The sequence below is a fragment of the Neofelis nebulosa genome, chromosome 8 (genome assembly GCF_028018385.1).
Source record: "Neofelis nebulosa isolate mNeoNeb1 chromosome 8, mNeoNeb1.pri, whole genome shotgun sequence".
Lineage (NCBI taxonomy): Eukaryota > Metazoa > Chordata > Mammalia > Carnivora > Felidae > Neofelis > Neofelis nebulosa.
Window position 1 is genome coordinate 138,210,037 of NC_080789.1, and position 24,386 is coordinate 138,234,422.

General features: G+C 55.8%; 1 protein-coding gene and 2 long non-coding RNA genes across 8 annotated transcripts; all 3 read right to left on the minus strand.

Annotated features, from left to right (window-relative positions):
* Window positions 1-91: 91 nt before the first annotated feature.
* On the minus strand, window positions 92-6,930 carry LOC131483640 (uncharacterized). Of its 6 annotated transcripts, none has more exons than XR_009247826.1 (4): window positions 5,662-6,930; window positions 5,138-5,280; window positions 1,377-3,326; window positions 92-1,265 (listed from the first exon to the last, which is right to left on the minus strand). It is a non-coding gene; the product is annotated as an uncharacterized LOC131483640 (long non-coding RNA). The 6 variants fall into 6 exon arrangements; XR_009247825.1 differs by having other exon boundaries at window positions 92-1,088; window positions 1,166-1,265; window positions 1,377-5,280; XR_009247824.1 differs by having other exon boundaries at window positions 92-491; window positions 875-1,265; window positions 1,377-5,280.
* Window positions 6,931-7,269: 339 nt separating this feature from the next.
* LOC131483639 (calmodulin-like protein 3) lies at window positions 7,270-8,556 on the minus strand. Its single transcript, XM_058682003.1, has one exon. It carries the CDS (start codon window positions 8,364-8,366, stop codon window positions 7,917-7,919), a length of 450 nt encoding a protein of 149 aa, XP_058537986.1. The 5' UTR covers window positions 8,367-8,556; the 3' UTR covers window positions 7,270-7,916.
* Window positions 8,557-17,894: 9,338 nt separating this feature from the next.
* LOC131483643 (uncharacterized) lies at window positions 17,895-23,120 on the minus strand. Its single transcript, XR_009247830.1, has 3 exons — window positions 22,607-23,120; window positions 21,856-22,527; window positions 17,895-18,432 (listed from the first exon to the last, which is right to left on the minus strand). It is a non-coding gene; the product is annotated as an uncharacterized LOC131483643 (long non-coding RNA).
* Window positions 23,121-24,386: the final 1,266 nt, after the last annotated feature.

Here is a 24,386-nt window from a genome sequence, read left to right on the forward strand (position 1 = left end):
ACAGAATCTGAAACAGGCTCCAGGCTCTGAGCTGTCAGCACAGAGCTCGACGTGGGGCTCGAACCCATAAACTACGAGATCACGACCTGAGCCGAAGTCGGACGCTTTACTGACTGAGCCACCCAGGTGCCCCATGGGCCCCTCATTCTTAATAATTCAGAAGCCACTCAGGATTTCGGGGTAGTGACAGGAGAGCACTGACCCGAGCAGCATCCAGCCCGGACACCCCCTGCCCCCCGGAATGACAGAGGGAGCTTTTCATCACCTCATTCCGCTGCCCACCTTCCTACGATGGTGCTGACGCCTCTCACTGGGCTGTACTCGGCCACCACGCATCCACGCGGCTCGCTTGCTGTGGACACCGACTCTGGCCGGGCTCTGTGCCAGGCATTCAGCCGGAGGGGTGGCCACTCGGCGGGGACACGGGAGACCAATGGGTCAGGCTGATGTCACCAGATACACGCAGAGGCCACAGATCTGCTGCGAGGGCTCTGGATGACAGAGAGAAGGTGCTGATCTAACCAGGAGGGTGGGGGATGGGAAAGTCAGCCTTCCCAGTGGATGAGACACCGGAGCCGAGTTTGTGAGGACGCCTAGAAGGTCGTTGCACAACGAGGAGGCAGAAGCACGTGGTGCCTTCTCCCACGCTGTTCCTTCAGCCGGGGAACAGCAAACCCAGGCCTGCCCACCTCCTCCCCACCCACCGCATCTGCCTGGCCGCCTTCAGGGCCGGCCGCGGCGGGGCTGGGTGGCTTCCTTCTTCCCCGCAGGGCCCTGCCCCTCCGCGCCCAGCACTACAGGCCCCCTCTCCTCTACGCTCTCAGACCCCCTCTCCATCTGTCCCTCGTGCAATCGTGTGCTGTCTGATCTGCACCTGTGTCCCCTGAAGCCTAGCACACGCGCGCACATGCGTTCGATGACACCGGCTGAAGGAGGGACACAGCGTTGGAACACGAGTGTGGTTTGACCCGGAGCTTTATTCTTAGAAGTGCCGTGTTCAGGATGGGGACGTGTGGCCCCATCGCCACAGACGCCGGTCAAACGCCGCTGGGGTCCGGCGATGCGTCACCACGAGGGCTTGAGAAAAGCTGACATGGGTCAAGAGGTGAGGGAGTCTGAACACGTGTCATCCAAAGAAGCTCTTGAAGGAGTTAGTGCTGCTTACCCTGGAGATGAGGGGAGGCTGCAGGCGGGGGTGCGATCGTATCCACAGCACTCTGAAGTATGGACACCCGGAGATGTGGGAACGCGTACTGTCCCCTGCTCTGGAATGTGTCTAGAACGAAGGCAGAAGGAAAGAAAGGGCCAGTGAGTGAAGCTGTACGGAGGCACATTTCAGACCCCACAAAGAAACGGTTTCGAAGGATCAAAGTTACCCGACCGCTGGACAATTGGCCTTGAGCTCTCCTAGATGGACGCATTCTGAGGACGTACAAAGTTGCCACCTTTCCGGGACGCTGTCCCTTTGAGGCCTTTGGTCCTGGGTGGGAGATTAGGCCAGATAACCTGAGACGATGAGCGGATCTAAGGCTCTACAGGGGGGCGTGTCTATCCCCACCTCGGGCCTGTGTGTGTCCGTGAACAGGGACGGAGAGGCCGCACCTGGGCCTCCCTGGGCCTCGTCACGCTGACTACCCCCCCGACGTGCTGAGCCAGGCTTCCGACACCAACAGCCTCTCCCGAGTCTGTGACGCAGCGGCAGAATGCATGGAAAGCCTTGCCCTGCACCGTGTGGAATGTTCCTCCCCCCTCCTTCCTGTCCGCACCTTCTCCAGAGCCAGGGGCGTCCGACTGGCTGAGTTGCCCACAGAGCCCAGGAGGAAGTCAGTTCCGGACGGGCCCCCAGCAGCCGTGCTGGGGCTCAGAGGAAGAAAGGGGTCTGTGAATACGTCCAGCCTCCCTCTGGGGACATATTTGCTGGCATTGCTGTCACAAGCCACCTTGGCCCCGGGGGCCATAAACACCTCACATCTGGAGGCCGCAAGCCTGAGATCCGGGTGTGGGCGCCCCTGGCTCCTCCTGGGGCTGCTCTCCCGGGCGCGCAGACACCGTCTTCTCCCCGTGTGCTCACATCTTCGTCCCTCTGTCTCGAGATATCCCCTTCTTGTAAGGACATCAACAGTATTGGATTGGGGACCCACCCCTAACGTCCTTATATTAACTCGATTGTCTCCATAAAGACCCTGTCTCCAACTAAGGTCTCATTTTGAGGTCTGAATTTGAGGGGGGGGAGGACATCATTCAACCTGTAATAGAGGACATGTGTCTTTTCTGATTGCCCATCACCTGGACCCTGCGATGTGACTTTGGGTGGGAGGCAGGGCTCTCCCTGGGCCCAGACGTTGCCCAGCTGTTCTGTACGATGACAGAGGCCTGGGCCCAGCTGTGGCCAGAGAGACACCTGCACAGAGCTCTGTACTGATGCACATCTCCTGTCACAAAGATGCGGCTGGAGCATATTCTGTCCTGGTGACGTGGCTGCCTCTGCTTCCCAGGAGGAGCAGCAGCGCCCACACCCACGTTCACCGCCAGCAGCGGGGTGGGAGGGTGAAGAGGTGCCCTGGGTTGTGGGGCCTTTTTTTCTTTTCTTTCCTTAAACGTTTCTTTGAGAGACAGAGAGGGAGAGAGAGAATCACAAGCAGGCTCCGCACTGTCAGCACAGAGCCCGCTGCGGGGCTCGAACTCGCGAAACCGTGAGATCGTGACCTGAGCGGAAACCAGGAATCGGACGCTCAACCGACGAAGCCATCCCGGCGCCCCCAGGACCTTTTGACGGCACCCCCTCTGAGGCCACCTGAACTGTGACCCAGTGGCTCTCGTGGCTCCTGGCTCCTGGGTTCCTCAGCACTGTTCCAGGTCTTTCTCTCCTCCAGGTGCTGGCTGCCCAAATGCTGCCCAGTGGCGGTGGTCTCTCCGAGGCCTTTCTTGCTCCATGCCTTCTGCCGCCCTGCTGCAGCTCCCATAGCTTCCGTAAGACCAGCTTACCCCCGGTCTCAGGCTGCTTGCTCAGAGAAGCTTCTTGGTGGCGGTGCTGAAGGGGGAGCTTGGAGCCAGTCAGACCCAGCTTCGAACTCGAATGTACTAGATGTGTGACTTTGGGGACGTTGTTTGAACGCTCGAGGTCTCAGTCTTCCCTTCTCTGAAATGGGCTCATAAGCATAGCTGCCACACCACCTGTTTTGAGGCGTAAATGAGTCAGGGCCGCTCATGCAGCATTTCACAGGGTCCCGGGGTGGGGGGAGGGGGGTAAGCATCTCCCTCAGAGTGAGCCGTGCCTCTATCACAGGGAAGCCGTCCAAACTGGAGCCTGGGGGGCATGTAGTGACCTGTAGACGAGAACAGTTCAGCGGGGACTGAGAGGGGCGAGCCCCGCCTGTGGCTGGCAGGCTTGCACGGGCTGGTTTTTGGGCGGGGGTGGGGGGCGCCGATGCTCGGTTACTCCAGCCCTGCAGGGCAGCACGAGGTGGCCAGCCTGCACCCGCCCAACATTTAGCTCAGGTGTTTCCCCTGCTTCTGGACCAAGTGCCTGGCTCCTGTCCCCTCCCTGCTAATTTGGAACACACTAGAAAGCAACAGAAGACCCGAGAGAAGGTGTTTGGGGGACTGTGCAAGAACCTCGTTGCTGACCGTCCCCGTAGGTACATTCTCCTGGGGGTGTGGACACCGTGTTACCCTCCCCAGGTCTATCCGAGCCTGACTCCCATGGGGCATCCCCAACTGTCCCTTCCTCCCGGCGCCCAGCACTTGGCAAGAGGGTCAGGGAGGGTCCTTTCTGGTTCCGGGTCCGACTCCCTTGCCCCCTCTGGGTGGGTCCAGGCTCCTAGCTGTTAGGGAAACAACCACCAGAAAAGCAGATGGTGGGAGGTCTGCAGGTGGGCGGGGCCCAGATCTTCCTCAGAAATCTTCTCTTTGTGCTTTGCCTTTTGGGGGAGAAACACACCCCGTCTCCCCCACTGCTTCCATTCACCACGGGGCAGTCCCTACCTCATACATGCGTTTTCATTTTAAATTCTCCAACGGGCACCAGAGAGTTGTTTTTTAGCTGGCTGGCTGGGGGAACCTTTGATCAGCCCCAGGAATCCGTGAGGATCAACAGAGGCCAGCAGGGCTGGGCTGTGTTTGACTTAAAATTGGAAACACAGGAGTGGTTTTATATAGTCTGGGAGGTCCAGGAGCCCCGAGCGCTGATTTATGAGAGGCTTGGTATGAGAAGCCTATGGTAATATTTATAAATTCCTTCCCCAGGGCTGGATGGAATGTTCTTCTGAAACTGCGGTCAGATAGCACCTTTTGGGGGGACGAAGGGAGGTTAGGTCCAATTCTTCAGTGATTGAAAAAAAACAGGGAATGTGGGGGAGGGGTGGTTGTTCCTAAGAAACTCTGCAAAGGAAGCTGGTCTGCAGGGTCCTTACACCCTCCGGGACTCTCTCTAGTCCAGGACCTTGCAGGGGCTCCTCTCTGGTGCTCCAGAGCCCAGGTTGCCCCCTGCCTGACCTCCTGCAAGGCTGGGGACCTACATATTATGGGGACCACAGTTTACAGATATCCACCTTGATGTCAGGGGACACGAGACAGGTCCTGGCCTGACCGTGTGGGAAGGACGAACAGGAAGGATGACAGAGGGGACGTGTGGAGGGGGCTGAAGACAGACACAGGTGTACTGAGGGGCCCGAGCCTGACGAGTGACACAGGACTCACTGAGTCAGAGCCATGTCCCGCATGGAGGTGGCTGCCGGGAGGGCCCCGTGTGCCTTCCAGGCACGGCCAGGGGCTCACACACGCACGGTGGGTTTTGGACCACCAGCCAAGGCAGGGGACCCCACAGAATCAGGGAGCCCCTGCCCAACCGTGTCCCCTCGGGCTGGTGTCCCTGTCCCTAATCCCTCAGGCTGGGGGAGGGGCTGAGCCATGTGGCCCAACTGGCTGATGACCTTGCTTGAATGAGAAGGGACGATGGCGAACGTGTTTCAAAAAGCGCATTCAGGAGAGTAAAACCAAGGGGAGGGGAGAGGAGGGAACGTTCTCAGCTCTGGCCCACCTTGACCTTGCCGCCTCTGTTTCCCACCTATGAACAGAAGAGAACCCCATTGATATCAGTGATCTGCATCTGAGGGATCCTGGAGGGTGTGTGTCCTACCTGCTGCTTGGCGTCATGATGGAAGTGATGGAAACGGCAGGCGGTGGTCTGGGGTCTCTGGGGGTCTCTGGGGGTGGTGGGGAGCTTGTCACCTTCTTTCCAGCCTGCCTGGGCCCTCACCCGCAGCCCGGCTCCGGGAACACCTGAAGGAGGGTCAGGGGCTCGTCAGGAGGTCTTTGCACAACCGCTCGCTCCTGCGCTGGCCCATGGACTCCCCACGGGAGCCCCCAAAGCCTGTTAAAATGCCCGCAGGGCAGTTCCCACAAGACGCCTGCGATTCTAAGACCTGCTTCAGCTGAATCAGCGGGAGGCTGGGTGGAAGGCGCACAGAGACGCCTCATCCCCTTCTAGCTGTGTGTCAGCAGGCACACAGGTCCCCCATACTCGCAAGCGCTGAGCTGGGCCGACAGCGGGAAAGCAGGGGTTAAATGCCCACTCTCCAGCCAGGCCCACGCGCCACGGCGGGGACCTGGTTGACGCTGAGCACGGTGGAGGAAGACCTCTGAAGCCAGCCGGTCCCTCACCTGCCCCTTCCCTTCCTGAAGCATTTAGGAGGTGGAATCCTTTTGTCCCTGGAGGGTGACATCAGTGTTCCCCCTGGCAGGTGGGACCATCATGCACGTCTGAACCACTGCGGTGACGGCTAGCTGGGCGCCCCGAGGGAGCGGCGGCCCTGACATCTGGACGCTCCATCCGGCACGTGGACGTGTTGCCAGTGCACCACCCGTAGGCGTTCTGCCAATCCCGGAGGTCAGGGGCTGCGGGGAGGCTCAGCTCCATCAGGCTCAGTCCCCGGCCCAGCCAAAAGGGCCTGCAGTCAGGCCCGCCCTCCTCTCCCACGCCGGGAGGGCCTTCCCAGCTGCACTGCGTTGGGGCATTCCTGCCCCAGACCCTGCCTCAGCGTCCTCTCGGCCCCAGCCCCTTCCCGCCTCGTCTTTTCCCTTGGACTCAGGGGCGGAAGTTCCTTGGTGGAGGCCAAGGCCAAGTCGCCAGGCTACACGGAGAGTTAGAGCTGCAGGGGTCGCCTAAAGGCGAGGGCAACAGCAGCTGTCATTTATTAAGCGCCTACTGCATGCCGGGTATGTTAAGGAGATGATTTCTAACGCTCACAGGTGCTCGAGAGAGGCACTATCAGAGTCCTCAGTCACGGCAGAGGCGAAGGGACAATGGAGAGGCCGCGCAGTGTGGCCAAGGGCACAGCCCTGCGTGCAATCCCGGCCCCGTCACCTCCCAGCTGTGGGGCATCTGGCAGATTTCTCAAGCTCTGCATGTCTCAGCTTCCTCGTCTGCGAGACGGGGAGGCTGCTGACACAGCTCGTGCACAGGCTCGTGGCGGGCTCCTGTGCCCGCAGGGTGCTCACGACGGTGCCCAGCGCCCAGGAGGGGCTGCGGGAACACCTGCTAGCCTCATGGAGAAGCAGAGCGCTCCAGGCCGTCAGCAGCCAGCTGCAGGCACAAGCCTGGAGAGTCCAGTCTGTCTGGCCCCGGTGCCCATGTTCTTCATTGTACACACGAGGAAACACGCGTGGTGGGGACGGGGTGTTGGGGGAAAGGATTTAAGGCAAGATGGGCCAGGGGCTTTGTGACCCTTCCAGGGCCGACAGCCATTGCGTGAGTTGATGAGAGCCTCGGGGCAGCATCCACGGCACCAAACACCGCCTCAACCTGGGCAAGGTCTCTCTGACCACCGGGTGATCCGGTGCGGCCTCTGAGGGATGCCAGCAAATGCGGGAATAACCATCTCAGGGGCTGGACAGGTGGCTCGCATCCACCCCCCGCCCCCCCCCCCCCCCCCCCCCCCGCCCTGGTCCTGTACCGTCGGAGCATGGCACATCCCGGAGACCGCAGGTGACAGAAACCCACCGTCAGGCTGCCTTCCCACCTGTAACCCGCCTGGGTCTCCAGGGCTCTGTGCTGCCTCTTAACTGCTCCTTGCTACTGACTTCTCCATTTTACTTGAAATAAACATTCAAGGTTTGCCTTCCTTAGGCTTCTCTCTTTTCATTACGCTCTCCACTGCTAGGTTTCATCGCCTCTCCAAAACGCACAAAAATGGAGACCCCGCCTCATTTAAACGCTGGACTAGCAACAAGGATCGTTTCCGCGGAGCCAGAACAGAAGGAGCCACGACGGGGACGCAAACGTTTTATTATCCCCTGTGGTTCCCTCTCCCTCTCGCTCATATTTCCCTCCGTGAAGTTGAACAGGAACATGTTACAACTGAGCCCAGCTTTACTACCGGCCTCAAAGGATGAATCGCAGACAAGCAAGCACCCGGTGGAAAGAGGGGGTGTCTCCCAGGAAGCCGGAGCTCAAGTGTCAATGTCTCTGTCAGCCTCTCCCCCGGGCCAGGCCCCTCCCGCCCGCAGAGGGAGCCTTCCGGCCACAGAGGCTCTGAAACCCCCCAGGCGCTGGGGTTCCCGCTGCCCTGGCCCCAGTGCTAAGCGGCCCGCAGGTTCCAGCCCAGAGGGCTCTGTGACGCCACGCTGCGCCCTCCCCAGGTCACCGTCAGGGCAGTGACGTCACTGCTACTCCTGAGTTTCAGAGGCACCTGGCGTTTGCTGGGCTCGAGGGTGGCCCGTGTCATTCCGGCTGAGAAGAGGCCGGGGGATGGTCGGCAGGAGAGAAGGGGACAGAGTGAGGTGCAGGAAGCGGGGTGGAATCACCCGGGCGGGGGAGAAGCAGAGCCCAGGCGGGCGGGAGGGGTGCAGGAAGCGATGCCAGGCCGAGGTTCCCGCCCGAGCCGGAGGCAGAGCCCTCGGCCAAGCCGGGCGGCCCCTCACTTGGAGACCAGCATGTGCACGAACTCCTCGTAGTTGACCTGGCCGTCCCCGTCCACGTCGGCGGCCCGGATCATCTCGTCCACCTCGTCGTCGCTCAGCTTCTCCCCGAGCCTGGTCATCACGTGCCGCAGCTCGGCCGCGCTCACCAGGCCGTTGCCGTCCTTGTCGAACACGCGGAAGGCCTCCCGGATCTGCTCCTCGCTGTCCCTGCCCCTCAGCTGCCGGGCCATCATGCCCAGGAACTCAGGGAAGTCCACGGAGCCATTGCCGTCACGGTCGATCTCGCCCACCATGTCCCGGAGCTCGGCCTCCGTGGGGTTCTGGCCCAGGGACCGCATGATGGTGCCCAGCTCCTGGGTGGTGATGGTGCCGTCCCCGTCCTTGTCGAACAGGCAGAAGGCCTCCCTGAACTCGGCCACCTGTTCCTCCGTCAGCTGGTCGGCCATGGAGGGAGCGGTGGCAGCGGCCGGGCTCCGGGGGACAGGTGGCCGCACTAGGGGCGCCGGCTGGCTGGCCGTCTGGCCCGGGCTTGACTGGCGGGCGCTTAAGAAGGAGCAGGGCTCTTCTGGCACCCCGACTCCCCGCCCCGCGGTTGCCCGGGGCCGGGCGCTGTTGGAACAGGAGTCCGGCACCAGGAACGGGCCGGTGGAGGGTTGGGCTGCGGCCAGCGCCCGTGTGCGCGCACGCGCGTGTGTGTGTGTGTGTGTGTGAGCTGCTCCTGCCTGCCCCACTGGCAGCTGTTGGGAACCCCCCGCGGGGACTCCCTGTCCCCTCCTCCTGCCCCATCGCCAGACCCTGCACTCAGTGAAACGAGCAGTTTCCCTTCTGGGAAAGTTCGGGCAGGATGAAAGGCAGAGGTTGCCTTGGCCTGAAGGGAACTCGTTTCCTTGTCCGGATTCCCAAAGCCTGAAAGCCCTCGCTTTCCCAAGAGGGTTTTCAGAGAACGAACAAAGGCTTTCTCCTTCAGGTGGAAGCAGACTGTCTTCTCACCTTCAGAAGAAACATGAATGGAGAAGGTTTTCCTCCAACGTGTTCACTCCTCGATATGTATCAAGGGCCTACTGTGTGCAAGTACTGTTCTAGAAGCTGGGAATAGAGCCAGGGACAAGACAGGCAACTCCCAGGCCTCCAGAAGCTTGGATTCCCTCCCGGAGACAGCTAGCTGGCGAGTAAACCAAACGATGAGATTCGTGGATATTGTGACAGGTGCCATGAAGGAAGACACAGGGGTGCTGGCGGGGAGAGCACGGACAGGTCACCTCCACAGCGGTGGTCAGGGAAGGCTTCTCTCACAGGTGGCACTGGAGGGTGACCTGAAGGGAAGGAGGTGCCTTCCCGCCAGGCAGGCTGAGCAGGCTCAAAGCCCACGCGGTGGGTGGGGAGAGGGCGTGGCATGGCCAAGGGACAGAAAGTTGGCCAGTGTGGCTGCAGCCTGATGGATGAGGGGAGAGAAGGACATGAGGAAGGGCACATCTCCTCAGATGCGGTGGGGGAGTCACGTTCTATTCTCTGATGAATGGGAAGACAGGCAAAGGCATGTCTGAAAGTCTGGACCTGGGTTTTGGGGGAGAAGAGCAGAAGCAAGGGGGTATTTTTAAGAGGAGATGGTCTCAAGAACGCAAAATGGGATGCTCACCGAGCACACATTCCTGCCCGCAGGGAGCCTGGGGAAATGACCACCCACCTAGTGACAAGAGGCCACGCTGCCTGTGGGAATCCACGGAAATCCAAACTGGGAGAGACCCTCAGAGAACCACCATGATATGGCAGGAGACGAGCAAAGGAGGACGACACCACCAGACTTCCTGTAAAGCCACAGTAATCAAGATGGAGTGGGACTGCGAAAGTGTGGACACATAGATTAATGGAACAGGACAGAGGGCCCAGAAATAGACTCGCAGAACACAAGCGACTAAGGAGCAAAGGAAATACAAGGTAGTCTTTTCAACAAGCGGTGATGGAACAGCTGGGCGTCCATGTGCAAAAAAAAAGTGAATCTGGACACAGACCTTACGCCCTTCCCAAAAAGTAACCCAAAATGGATCACAGACCCACATGGGAAATGCAGAACTACAAACCTCCCAGATGATGACATAGAAAGTCTGAGTGACCTTGGGCTTGGCAATGACACCCAGCTCATCCAGTTTGGGTCTGGGCTGGGTTTACATAGGAAGCCAAAGGCGTGATCCATGGAAGAATTGATGAGCTGGATGTTACGGTCTGAGTATGTCTTCCCAGAATTCATAAGCTGAAATCGCACCCCCAAGGGGATGTAGTCATGAGATAACACGAGGGCAGTAGCAGGAGGCCGAGGAACCACTGGACACAAGCGTGTAAGCGACATGGTGTCCTGGAGACCCAAGGGCTAGCATCGTGGGAGAGCTGGTGAGACAGTCCCTGTGATGGACGCATACGTTCTCGCTTCCTGCCTACTTCACCCGCAAGAGGGTAAGTGGCCGATGGGTGTCTGCAGGTTTCTGGATCATCGTGCCGTGGCTCCAACATCCAGCCCTCACCCTAAGCGAGTTCTTCAAAAAGGCACGTTGAAAGAGAGCTCAGTAAGGATTTTAAACAAAGGTACTCATGACTCACAAAGGACAGTGCTGGGATGGGCTAAGCTGTGGCAGCCTCACTGGTTAGGAAACTCGCTCTTATTTCATGGCTTTCTGCCATCCTTTCCCTGCAGCCCTCCCCGAGAATACATTTTTGATCCTGGGACCCATCTACACATTTAAAATTATCGAGAACGCCAAAAGGCCTTCGTGTATGTGGGCTACACCAACCAGTACGTTCTGGAGTTGAAATTACAACTGGAGAAAAATTCAAGTATCTAGCTATATTTTTCTACATTCATTTGTAACTTAAAAAAATAGGAGTAAAAAACTCATTGCATGTTAACAGATATACTGTAGTTTTATGAGAGATCTATTTCTAAAATAAAAAAAATAATAATTTTAATTATTGATAAAACTAATAAATTATTTATTAATTATTATTATTTATTAATTGATTATTAATAAAACTAATAAAAACAACTTCGCAAATCGCTTCGTGTGTCTGGTTTTGTAGAAGCATGTCTGTTTCTGCTGCACTGGTCTGTGGGAGGATGTTTTGATATGAAGTACAGACTAACCCAGCTTCACACGGATACGCAGCTGGAAACGGAGAACGTCTAAATGACTCAGGTATTGGCGGGTATTTTTCTTCGGTACTATATCAACATTCCACGAGTGGTGGTTTCTCAAAGGTTAGCTGCAGTGTGGGATCCGAAGCCACATCAATGATCTTTCTCGTACTGTCACATTAAAATCCATTGGTCACTCTTGGGCTTCGTGATTGTGTCATGCTCTGCTTTGTTCCTTTGGACAATATTGGTTCACTGAGTTCTGTAGATCTTCTGAATGTTGGCCCGTTGCAGATAAAATTATAAAAATCTCATGGGGCACCTGGGTGGCTCAGTCGGTTGAGCGTCCGACTTCAGCTCAGGTCACGATCTCGCGGTCCATGAGTTCGAGCCCCGCGTCGGGCTCTGGGCTGATGGCTCAGAGCCTGGAGCCTGCTTCTTATTCTGTGTCTCCCTCTCTCTCTGCCCTTCCCCCACTCATGCTCTGTCTCTGTCTCTCTCTCTCTCTCTCTGTCTCTGTCTCAAATATAAATAAACATTAAAGATTTTTTAAAAAATCACATTCTTTCATATCACCAACAATCCTATTAGGAAAGTATCAGAAAGTCTCAAGCTCACAGTGACAGGTATGGAATTTCCAAAATTCTAATTTTTATTTGAAAGCTCAAATTTTGGGGCGCCCGGGTGTCTCAGTCGGTTAAGCGTCCGACTTCAGCTCAGGTCACGATCTCGCGGTCCGTGAGTTCGAGCCCCGCGTCGGGCTCTGGGCTGATGGCTCAGAGCCTGGAGCCTGCTTCGGATTCTGTGTCTCCCTCTCTCTCTGCCCCTCCCCCGTTCATGCTCTGTCTCTCTCTGTCTCAAAAATAAATAAACGTTAAAAAAAAATTTAAAAAAAAAAGAAAGCTCAAATTTTATCATTGACAACAAAGACTACCGATTGTTTTTCTTAAAGTGACAAGCTCACCTCATCCATTTTTGAAAAAAAATGTCTGCCAAATACCAGGTCTGGAGCAACCATGTGGTGTCATATCAGCTGTTCTTTCCAATAAAAATGGCGGTCCATGACAAAAGCTTCCCCATTACACATGGGCTTACAAGGGCACCTTTCTTATGGCAAATGCTGTATGTCAGTGTTTAGCAGCGTATTAAAGATGTGCCTACAAGGATTGAAACTTAATAAAATAATAATGTCACTACTTCTCCAAGAACATTCTTAAGTGAAACTGGCTTTTTGTTTTTTCAGTTCAGTGAAGTGTATGATGATGGCTAGTACAGGAGCCTTGATTCATGCTAAAGGGCTAGGGATTTTACCCTCCACTGCTTTGGCCCCAGTGCGGGACGTCAACACAATGAACACAGCAGATAATGTCTTGGTATTATTAGGAGAATAGTTTGGCCTCCCAGACCCTCAGAGAGGGTACTGGGGACACCCTCCCCTCCCATGGATCCTTGGAACACACTTGGAGGGCCACAACGGTGGAGTGTTGAGAACCATGTCTGAACTGAGTGTAGGACTCCCTGGGCTGGAGGTAAGAGGTACTGAGGATGCTGGAATCTTGGCAGGGACAGTGTGGACCCTACAGACTATGGTGTTAATGATGACCTCACTAGACACACATCCAGGGGACTGCCTGCTGCAGCAACTTCCTCTGAAGAGTAGATAACCCAAGATATTTCTCTTCTCTCTGAATTGGCACGGTAATAGTTTTTGTTAAAAAGAATTCATGCAGCACCCTCGTGGATATGCCTCTCTTGCTGGGTGCTATGAAGATATAGATTAGGATTCCCCAGTCTCGTCAACCAGTCATGCCTCTGTGCCCTTCGAGAATGGGTGAGGCTGAGTGTGGCCATGAGAGTTTTCTCTCTCTCTCTCTCTCTCTCTCTCGATTGACAGCCCTAACCCTTGCTCATCTACCTCCGGCCCTCCAGTATGAATATAAACACGTTGTCTTAATGTGTTTGGGTCGCTATAGCAAAATACGACAAACTGGATGGCTTCCAGATTCAGGGCATGAACCTGAAGTCACTCTTGGAGTGACTTTTGGTCAGTCTTTATGACCAGGGCTGTCCCGGGCTAGGCTGGGCTGGAGTCTGAGTTCAGGGAGGAGAAGGCGGTTCTGGATCAGAGCGTGAGTTGTTTAATTGAGAAATCTGATAAGTAACCGGTGACATCATGTTTAGGAGGCTTGTGCACGATGTGAGAACGCGTTTCCCAGAGCTCATGCGACACCATGCACGGCCTTCCACTGGGTCATAAAGTGCAGGAGTGCTCACTTTTATGATTTGAGGCCTCACCTGCAGAACGAAGTCCACTGCAGAGGAAACAAACAATCAGACTGTTTTGAGAGTTTCCTGGATCCCCTTGGGTCAACGGGTCCTCATGTCCACTCCCACTGCTTTTAACAGGCTGCCCGCCTGAGGTCAGCCTCCACGGGTGCCCCACCCTGCACCAAGGCCACCTGTTTAGGTACCGTCGAGCTCCTTAGCAGCTCACCTGCTGAGGCCAGGGCCTCTGGTGTCGCTGAGCACCTCTCACTCGGTGCATTTACGAAGAGGCAGCAGGACGGACACAAAGTGCCCTGTATACTGACAGCCACTTTGATTAAATCAGTATTAAATGATCACCCCAAATGAAAGCAAATTAGTCCTAAATCCCACAATAAAAGCAACCAGGCAAGTTAAGATGTCTTCTCGAACTTCCTGTTTTCCTGCAAGAAGGATGATTTTTTTTAATGTTTATTTTTGAGAGAGAGAGAGAGAGAGAGAGAGAGACAGAACGCAAGCGGGGGAGAGGCAGAGAGAGAGGGAGACCCAGAATCCGAAGCAGGCTCCAGGCTCCGAGCTGTCAACACAGAGCCCGACGCGGGGCTCGAACCCACAAGCTGTGAGGTTATGACCAGAACCGAAGTCAGATGCTTAACCAACTAAGCCACCCAGGCACCCCAAGGATGATTTTTTTTTTAAAACACCTGCCAGGATTGGTGACTTTCTCCAGGTAACTCACCAAGCTCACTTGTTGCCCCTACCACGAACTTCGGGGCAGGTGAAGCGTCCTGGACTGGCCTTGGGGAAGGCAGGGTAGAGGAGAGCAGAGCAGGGAGGAGAGTGTGTTGGTTCTGGAAGGGCTCCTTTGTATGACTCACTGGCCTTTCAAATCTGGTATTTGATGTTTTTTCTTTTTGTTGTTGTTGTTTTTACTTTTTTGATATTTGATGTTTTGAAAAAAAAATGACCAACAGTAAACATTAAATGAGGTAATGTTGCTGAGGGGCTAGAACTACATTCAACAAATCTTCTGATACCCGGCTACGTTTGATAATTGGCTAAGTGGGTTTAAGCCCCCCCGCCCCCCCCAAGCACAAGGGTGTGGTAATTACCTTCAAGAGAACCACGCACTTCCCCGAGGGGTCTGGAACTCACTAAGAGGCAGGAAGAGTGTTTCTTCCAAGTTCTAAGCCTTTGAAGTTTACGACTGTGATGAAAACCTTTCATTCAGTCCAGAAAGCGTGTGTGAGCGCTTGTGTGTGCGTGGGGCTCAAGTGTCCACGTGAGCACATGTGTGCCTGCCGGGGAGCACGTGAGCAGTGGAGGAAGCAGGAGTGTTTGGGGCATGGGCTCTGTACCTGGGGAGGTGATTCGAAGGAGGCAAAGTGCTTTAGCAAAGTGCACAACTCCCTTTGGAAGTCATTCCCCCAGTGTTGTTGCTTTTTTTTTTTTTTAAATGTTTATTTATTTTTGAGAGAAAAAGAGAGCGAGAGAGCAGGGGAGGGGCAGAGAGAGAGGGAGACACAGAATCCGAAGCAGGCTCCAGGCTCAGAGCTGTCAGCACAGAGCCCAGCGTGGGGCTTGAACCCATGGACCGTGAGATCGTGACCGAGTCAGATGCTTCACTGACTGAGCGGCCCAGGTGTCCCCTCACCCAATGTTTTGTTTTTTTTTTTTTAATTTTCTTATTTTTTTAATTTTTTATTTATTTTTGAGACAGGGAGAGACAGAGCATGAACAGGGGAGGGTCATAGAGAGGGAGACACAGAATCTGAAACAGGCTCCAGGCTCTGAGCTGTCAGCACAGAGCCCGACGCGGGGCTCGAACTCACGGACCACGAGATCATGACCTGAGCCGAAGTCGGCCGCTTAACTGACTGAGCCACCCAGGCGCCCCAACCCAATGGTTTTAAACTTGCTCGTTGAAGCACAGCCGTAATACAGGGCACTACAGATTCCTACACGAGGGGGTTCCGAAGGGTGGCTGGGACAGTAAAAGCTTAATAAAGGTTAACTGTTATTCACCATCCAAGTAAGATTTCATGTGAAAAGGGGCTTCCCCTGCTAATGAGATTGTGAAAGTTACCCTCCTGTCTAAACCCCTTCGTTTCCGGACAAGGACGTTATAACCCATCAGACTGAAGGATCTGGTTAACTACTTAGTGAACCATAAGATACGGGCCTCGGTGGGGGTGGGGGCGTGGGGGGTGGTCTCCTGGCTCTTCATGCTTTGAGGACCGGGGCCCGAGGGGCACTGCCAGTTACTAAGGGACTCTCTGGTCAGCCTCAAGTGCCTCGAAGGCAGAGAGAGCGTTTTGTTCACTGGAGACTCTGGGATTCCAGCACAGCCCCAGCACAGAACACGCACTGGAGAAACTTCTGAATGGAAGAGGAAGGCTTTGACCAAGGCGGCCCGCTCTTCTGGAGTAGAGCGCAGGTTTCCTGGGAAGGCCTGGTCCAGTGGGCAGGGAGGACAGGGCAGGGGGGCTCGTGACTCTGGGGTCACCGACCACGGGGGTCAAGCGTCTCAGAGCGAACCCAAGAGTCTCGAGGTCCAGTCCTGACTCAGCGCCACTGATGTCGACCCCGGTGGCGATTCTGTCTGTTGGAGGAAGAGAAGAGACCGCTCCTGACCTCGTCTTTAAAGGAGTACAGAGGTGACCAAAAAAAAACCTCACCCAGGACCAAGCGTTGCCTTCCTGGAAGAGGCCAGATTTGGGGACTCGGAGAAGGGGCGACTGAGGAAAGGAGGAGGAAGGGGTGGAGGGTGTAGATATGGTGTGACCCAAGGGACCTCAGTGGGAAGCCTCAGGGCGAAGTCCCCTGCAGTCAGCGGGGGAAGGAAGGTTTAGGGGAGCTCAGTTTGGAGATTTTCCTCCGTGGGTGGCTCAGCTGGAGTGGAACTCAATGGATAAAGGAAAAGGAGGTGGCAGGAAAGGCCTGACACAGGGGTGGGGGGTGAGCCCAGCATCAGGTCTGCCCCATGGGCCCAACCTCCCACCCCCCACCTCCCCCGAGGCCTACACTTCCTTCGGCTTCATGCCCGCTCTGAGGTCTCGGCAGATGAGGGGAAAGGGGAACGGCTATGTTTGCGAAGACACGGGTGGAGATCAGCATTTACACTGTCTCTGTGCGACCAGGTGGCACCAGGAAGCTGGTCCTCCTCTGCCTCCTGGAGCCTGGAACGGCAGCTTGGACTCCCTGCAGAGTCAGGGTGTGAGCAGCATCCGACCCCCAGACTTGACAGGGTGGAGGGCCCGCAAGGGGGGCGCTGGGTGGGTGCCGCTTCCATACAGGAAGGGAGATGGAACATTCAAGACGTGCAGGGTTGGGCAGGGCTCTGCGTGCTGAGCCCCTCCCACCGCAACACTTTTCCAAGGTGGGATGGGAAGTGAAAAATTATGGCATCTATCTATCTATCTATCTATCTATCTATCTATCTATCTATCTATCTTATCTATCTATCATCTACCCATCATCTATTATCTATTTGTCTATCCATCTATCTATCATAACTGGAGGAAGAAATTTCAAATGCATCATCGGGAAAATGCTATGTAGCTTGAGGAAACAAACACACAAAAATGACCACGAACCCAAATATTTAGAACTGGTTTAGAACACCTCAATTGCACAAGGAGCTTATTTCACTGGAAATAACAGCCTGGAACACATGCGAGGAAGGGAAATGAGCCAGTATAAATGGCAGCATTTATGCGCCAGAAAAAAGAGAGTAACATGTAGAAGCAAAACTTCTGCTCTCTCTGACGGCGCACAGGACTAGTCAGGCTGAAGAATGCAGCTCACGTGCTGGGAGGGGCAGGGGGAGCATGAGGAGGGCTCTAGTGAGAAAATAGAAAGTTACTAACACCTTAGTAAGAGGGGTGAGCAGGGGTGGAGAGAAAGCTGTGCCCTCTTTTCAAGATGCTAGAAACTAGTCAGATATGCTTTTTTTTTTTTAATTATTAATGTTTATTTCTGAGAGAGAGAGAGACAGAGCGTGAGAGGGGCAGAGAGAGAGAGGCAGACATAGAATCCAAAGCAGGTTCCAAGCTCTGAGCTGTCAGCACAGAGCCCGATGCGGGGCTCAAACCCACGAACCGTGAGATCATGACCTGAGCCAAAGTGGGACGCCCAACTGACTGAGCCACCCAAGTCAGATATGCTTTTAAAAATGTGAAGAAAGCTCTTAGGGAAGGAGTTAAAGTCTAGAGATCTTTAAAAAACAAATCATTGTTTCCCCATGTTTAATGAGGGGCAGGGACATTAAAAACCACAGACGAGGGGGCGTCTGGGTGGCTCAGTCAGGTGAGCGTCTGGCTCTTGATTTCGGCTCAGGTCATGATCTTGAGGTTCATGAGTTCAATCCCCAAGTGAGTGTGGAGCCTACTTGGGATTCTCTCCCTCCCCGTCTCTCTGTCCCTCTGCCCCTCCCCCACTTGTTCTCTTTCTCAAAAAAAAGAAAAAAAAAGAAAAGAAAAGAGAAAAGAAAAGAAAAGAAAAGAAAGGAAAAGAAAAGAAAAAGGAAAAGAACAATCACAGATGAAGACTGGATTAAAAGTAGGGGAGTTAAAGCCCCAGCGAAGGGATGGGTGTAGCCGGAGATGAGGTTACCGAGGGAGAGAGAAAGTCAAGTGAGAATCAGGGCGGCTTGTCCCAGAATGTTCCAGAAGATAGGAGGATAATGGCGGACCTGGGCAAATACAGGCTAGAGGAGGTGATGCCGCGGGCTTACCACGAATGATGGCTCCTCGAGAAACCGTTTCCAAGGATTTCATGGAAGCGCACGAGGACCGTCTTCGCCCCAAGCACATTTGCCAACTTATCCAATTTAAAAGGCGAAACTGACCCCACTCAGGTCCGTGTGCTGTGAAGCCAGGCCGTGGTGAGGGGCGGGGCGCCCGCCGAAGCGCCACCTCCTTCTGGCGCATTCCGTGGCTTCACCTGCCTTGCCCTTCTCCCCCCAGGGGGCGGCCAGCTGTCCCCGGCTCCGCGACTTGCCTGAGCTGCGTGTGGTGGTCCTCGGTGGCGTGGGAAGGACAGCTGAAGTCCGCAGACACTGGGAGCCCAGTGTCTCCTCCGCGAACGAGTTCTGTGCCTTCTCTAAGCCTCCCTTGCTGCATCTGTAAGATGGGAATACACTGCTGAGTGAGGACAGGATGAGGTCACCCATCACAGCCCTTAGCGCGGCGCAGGGCACACAGAAGGCCACGTCACCCCGCTCTGACCCGGTGTAAGCCACCGCCCTCCGTCTCTGCCACGTCAGTGCTCCCAGGACAGGCACAGAGGAGACGGAGTCCCCATCCTCAGTTTCCTTAGGGCCACGATCCTGCAGCCACTGACAGTGCCCTGGGTCCTGTCTGCTGGGACCACAGAGGTTTCTCTCGCCCCTGGTCCCCGGTCACATCCAAGAATCACCAGCCTCTTCCTCACACCTTCTGTGTCAAAAACAGCCTCCTGGGTCAGGCCCCGGATCGGGAGGTCGCAAACACGAAGGCCTCCTCGTGATTCACCTGCGGGTGGTCGGCTGGCCCGGGCACGTCAGCTCCTGGGGAGGAAGGGCAGGGTAGAGGGGCTGACCGCTCACCTGTGTGTGCTGTCGTGCCCAGCAGACCCGTGGACCGGCCTGCGAGGCCTGAGGGTCAGGCCTCATTCACTCCTCTCACAGCAGACAACCCTGAAGCTCAGACAGTGGCAGCTGCTTCTCGGGCCCGGCGGGACGGCCACAGGGCCACCGAGACACGTCTCGTGAGGCTTTGCAGCCATCTTTCCCGGGACCTAGTGCCCGACCTCCCCGCCCAGCTCCTTTCTCTCTCCCCTGGCGGCCGGAGCCATCCAACTGTCGCAAACAGAAAAGGCCGGGTGGCAGGGGCGCTGGGGGCTGCAGGCCACAGGCCTCAGTCTTGCCGGTAGGGACGGGATCCCGTGGCCACTGCTTTGGGAGCACTGTGACCTAACTCACCCTTTCTGAGCAGCGCATCGGGATGCGTGGGTGTGCCCCAGTCACTCCTCTGGTCTGCTCCCTCCCCGACTTCTTGCCAGATGGGGAGAACAGCAGTGCCCCGAGCAGAGGTCAGAGGGGAGGGGGTGAGGCAGCTGTGCCCACGTGGAAACGAGCACCTGCTCTGAGCTGCTGTTCAGGCAACCGCGGTCCTGACGCTTTAGGATCTCGCCCTGAGGTCAGAGATACAGTAGAAGCCCCGGGCGCCCCCTCAGAGCAATTGATTTATTACCGGTTTTACATTAAAGTTGGTAGGGGTGTCTGGATGGCTCAGTCAGCTGAGTGTCTGACTTCGGCTCAGGCCATGATCTCATGGTGGGTGAGTTGGAGCCCTGCGTCGGGCTCTGCGCTGACAGCATAGAGCCTGCTTGGGGTTCTCCCTCTCTCTCTCTCTCTCTCTCCCTCCCCCCTCCCCCGTTCTTTGTGTCTCTACATGAATGAGTGAATAAATAAACTAAAAAAAATTCAAAATTAATTAATTAATAAAGTTGCTGCTTTACAAGTTTGGTTAACTTTTTTTTTCCCCCTGGCAAACTTTGGCTCTGCCTTAAGTTATGTCAGTAATCGCTGTGAAACGAAGCCTGGGACCTACGGAAATATAACAGTTGACTACAGACAGGAGGTGGGACTGGCCAGCCAGAGGAATTACAGCAAGTCCAGACAAACTAGCGCCTGGCCCACGCACCTGCTCACGTCCCTGTGGGCAGTGGCACATGATGACAAGACCATCTCTAACTATGGGAAGCACGGTCCTCCTCCCTTGTTCCGAGCGATGGGAAATGCAACATATGACTCGCCTTGGAAAGGTTCCCACCACAGTTAAAATGCTCGGTGTTTGAAAGCCTCCATTTCAGGACTCCGGAAACATACCGTACTCAAAGCCCTTCTTGCAGAAAGTGCCGGGTAGCTAGAGTGCCATTGTCACTGGGGCTGCATACGTGTGCGGACAGCGCATGCAGAGAGATCTGCATCCTGCCAAGCTCCCGGGTGTGTCGTTGGCCAAGAGGAGGGGGAAGGACAGCCCTTGCCAGGTGCCCGACAAGTCTAGGCAAACTGTGGGCACCGACTACCCACAGCCCCTGCCAGGTTGCTGTGTTGAACGCAGGGCAGACACAGACCCTGCTCTTTTTTTTTTTTTTTTTTTAATGTTTATTTATTTTTGAGAGAGAGAGACAGAGTGTGAGCAGGGGAGGGGCAGAGAGAGGGAGACACAGAATCCGAAGCAGGCTCCAGGCTCTGAGCTGTCAACACAAAGCCTGACGTGGGGCTCAAACCCATGAACCGTGAGATCGTGACCTGAGCCAAAGTTGGATGCTCAACCGACTGAGCCACCCAGGCGCCCCAGACCCTGCTTTTTTAACACAATCCCATGACAGCAGGGCCTCTGCCCTTTTCCATGACACGTTGGTGGCCCAAGAATCACAGCTTTGCTCGGACAAGGATCTAAACCGGAAACATGATCCCCAACTTCTGCGCCTTCAACATGTGACCATTTTCCTGTCCAATGGAAGTTCACTCGACGCCCGGAGCACCTGCTCTGCGGCGCTAGGAGCAGAAGCAGGGAGCAAGAGGAGACGCGGTCCCCAGCATCAGTGGGGTCAGGTGTTTAACTCGGCCCGAGACCATCTGAGAACTTAGAATAGCCACCCGCTCCGCTTCAGGGATGTTTGTCCTTGGACCTGCGAGAAGGTGCCTGGAGGAAAACGAGCCCGAAGCTGCCCCAGGCGGAGGGCTGGCTCTGGGCCCACGGGGGAGGGGGTGACAGCAATGGCCCGCACTCTCAGCCCTGATAAGGCAGGTGTGTGTTATCTCCTCTGCGGTGAAGTCACCTGCCCCAGGCTGCACCACCTGTGACTGGACGACACCCACAGCTTCCTGGTTCCAAGGCCAGGGATGGAAACACCCGCTGCGCTGCTCTGTGGGGGAATGTGACTTGTGTTTAGGGTTGGGGACACAGCAGGGACTCGGCTGGGGGGGGGGCACATTCGGTGAAGGCAGCACATGGCTCACAGTGGTGGCCCGATGGAGGGCGGGCTCCAGGAGCAACATGTGCAGATGTGCTCACGTGGGCACAGGGTGATCCCCACGCAGGAGTTGCAGGCAGGGTGTGGGGGTGCTAAGTGGGGGAGGGACACGTGGGTTCCAGCAAGTCAGAGGAGCCAGGTCCTAAACCGGTCTTACTCGTTTGTCACCAGACCCGGCCCACAGAGCCCACAGAGTGTGTTCTGTCCCTGGGGTAGCCAGGCTGGCTGCAGCCATCAGTCTGAAGGCCTGGAAGGAGGACAGCCAGACCACACCCCTGTGCCCAACACCCACACTCATACACACACACACACACACACACACACACTCACAGAGGGGTGTCCCCCCAGAGGGGGATCCCCCTCCCCTCGGCCGCGGGGGCCTGTTGCCCACAGGGACGCCCTCGGGGACTCCAGAACCTCAGCCACTATCACTGGGAGAAGTCCCAACATCCCCGGCAGCAGGGCCAGGAGGTAAACTGACAGGGGCAGGAGAGGGAATGAGTCTGGGTGGGAGAGCTGACCTCCAACCGGCGACGGCCACGGGCCTGAGGTTTTGTCCAGGAACCCCTGGGTCTCTGTGCTGACGGACCACATCCTCTCCGCCTCTCTGTTGTGCTTGGTCCCAGGGGCTCCTTCTCAGCAGACGTAGGTCCTCCACTCAGGCAGGCAGCCTCTCTTGTCTCCCTCACACCCAGTGGGGGTGGGGGCGGCGGGGAATGGGAGGCCACACGGGCTAACGTGGAGGTCTTCTCACTTGTCTTCCTGTGCACGCTTCGTATGTGCCCCAGGGCTCCGCGGTGGGGCCTCCAGCAGGTGCCAGTCTCCCAGCCTCAGGCTCATTCCCGGATGGACGCCCTCGTCCCATCACACTGGGAACCCAGCAAGAGGTGCAGCCCCATAAGGAGACACCCATGGATGTGAGGCATCTCTAGTTCCTTCTTGCTCCTTCCAAAGAGCTGGGCCGGGATCTGGAGGAAGAAAGGGGCTGGACCAAGCCGGATGAGGCTTTGGCGACACGTGCCGTGTTCCCCCCCCCTTTTCCCAGCACTGAGTTCAGCTGTCAGACAGTCTGTGGAGTTGGTCACTGGGGAGCAGCGATCCCTGATGCTGGTCCCATGAGGCTGACCGACCGCTCACCTGCTTAGGCAGGAGGCCGCGGGGAAGGGGTAAAGGAGTGACTTCCATATGGATTCCTGCTCCGAGAAGAGAACACACCGTGTTAGAGAGGAAGCAGGGTCCAAAATGGCAGGCCAAGGGTGGGGAGGGACTTACCAGAAGGGTGGCTCTCTCCTCAATTTCTGGGTGGCCTTGGGCATTGGACTCTATCACCTGAGACTCCATCTGTGCATGGGCGCAGTGAGCGACAACGAATAATTATCACCTTCCGGTCCCATGAGGTCACTCACTAGATGGTCTTTCTAAATACAAGCGTCTGTCTGCACTGTGTAGAGCTGTGTGGTGAAGGCTGATGTCCAAAAGCTGACTAATGTCAGAATCTGGGACTGCGTGACGTGACTCTACCCTCCCGGCAGACGAGTTTATCAGTGCTATCAGAAGGGTGTAACGACAAAATTGAGAGAGAGGTCCTCCTTCTCTTGCGTGTCGGTTCACATCAAACACAAACCAGCTTGCTACCGAAGATGGGGCTCATCATAGAATAATTACACTTCCTGATGATCAAAGATACTTTGATCTTTGATCTTAAGCGCCCCGATCATAGACGGTGGATGTATTATCCCATTTTGTAGATGTAGATACCGAGACCCAAGTTAAGTTCCCAAATCAGCAAGGGAGCCAGAACCAAGAGCTTCATCTCCTGATAGTGTCTGAAAAGCTCCTCCCTCGTTACGACGCATCATTGAATACCAAGGGGGAAATAAGAAAATGTTAACCATCTTGGATTTTTAATCACAAGCCCTGCTAATCAGGTAAGAAGAAAATAAAATGTAAACTGTAGATTTATATCTTCAAATATTCTTAAAAGGATATCCTTGTTGTCAGGAGCCCCGCCCGTCCCTTGTCACTTCTGACATGTGGTAGCTTCCTGTGCCAGTGCCCCAGGGGGACCACATTCTCCACCCAATACTGGTTGTGGGTTTCACTGAGAAACTGATTGCTCAATATTTATTGAGGTCTCTGTACTATTCCAGCACAAAGATGAAACAGCAATTCTTCCTCAAGACGTCTTTATAATGTTTATTTATTTTTGAGAGAGAGAGACAGACCATGAGCGGGGAGGGGCAGAGAGAGAGGGAGACGCAGAATCTGAAGCAAGTTCCAGGCTCCGAGCTGTCAGCACAGAGCCCGACGTGCGGCTCGAACCCACAGACCGTGAGATCGTGACCTGAGCCGAAGCCGGACACTCCACCGACAGAGCCGCCCAGGCACCCCCCTCAAGACGTCTTTATGCAAGAAGTTGGACAACTGGAACCTTCCCTTTATGTGTCTCTCCACATCTGGGTCCCTGGCTCGGGGTGCGCTGTGCCGTGCCCAGGGACGCGTCTGCCCGGCTGCCCTCTGGGGAGGAGAGACTCCGCGGTCTGTCTGATGGGCTGAACCGGAGACGGCTGGGGTGTACACAGTTTCTCAGGAGGGGGAAGGAGTTGGTGGGTCACACACAAAGGCACAGGCGGGTGGAGGATCTGGGAGTCTGTAGGGACCAAGAGGACATTTGCTTGAGAAAGACACCGTGGAGACTCTGGTGCAAATGTCCCCTTGAGGGCCTTGGGCGTCACTTGCTAGGGACCCGGGGAGAGTCCCCAAGGGCTGAGCTCTTGGTCTAAAATCTGCTACTCAGAGCAGTGGGCAGAGATGACATCCTTCCAGAAGACAGAGGAGACTGGACCGGGGAAGTTTCCAGACTGGGTTTTGTGCTTAGGGCTGACCCTTAGTAAACCCTCGAGCTAGGCCACGTTCACAGTCTTGGCCACCCCTTTCCACACCCCTCTGTCCCTAGCGTCTGCAGGGGCCGGCCCGCTCTGGATCCCGTGCTGCACGGCGAGGCTCTCTGGCGGGACACCCGTGAACGGAGCAGACCCCCCATTCCTCCCCC

Bases quoted from the DNA above. Each gene is read 5' to 3' on its own strand.
- LOC131483639 (XM_058682003.1), bottom strand. From the start codon at position 8,366: ATGGCCGACCAGCTGACGGAGGAACAGGTGGCCGAGTTCAGGGAGGCC.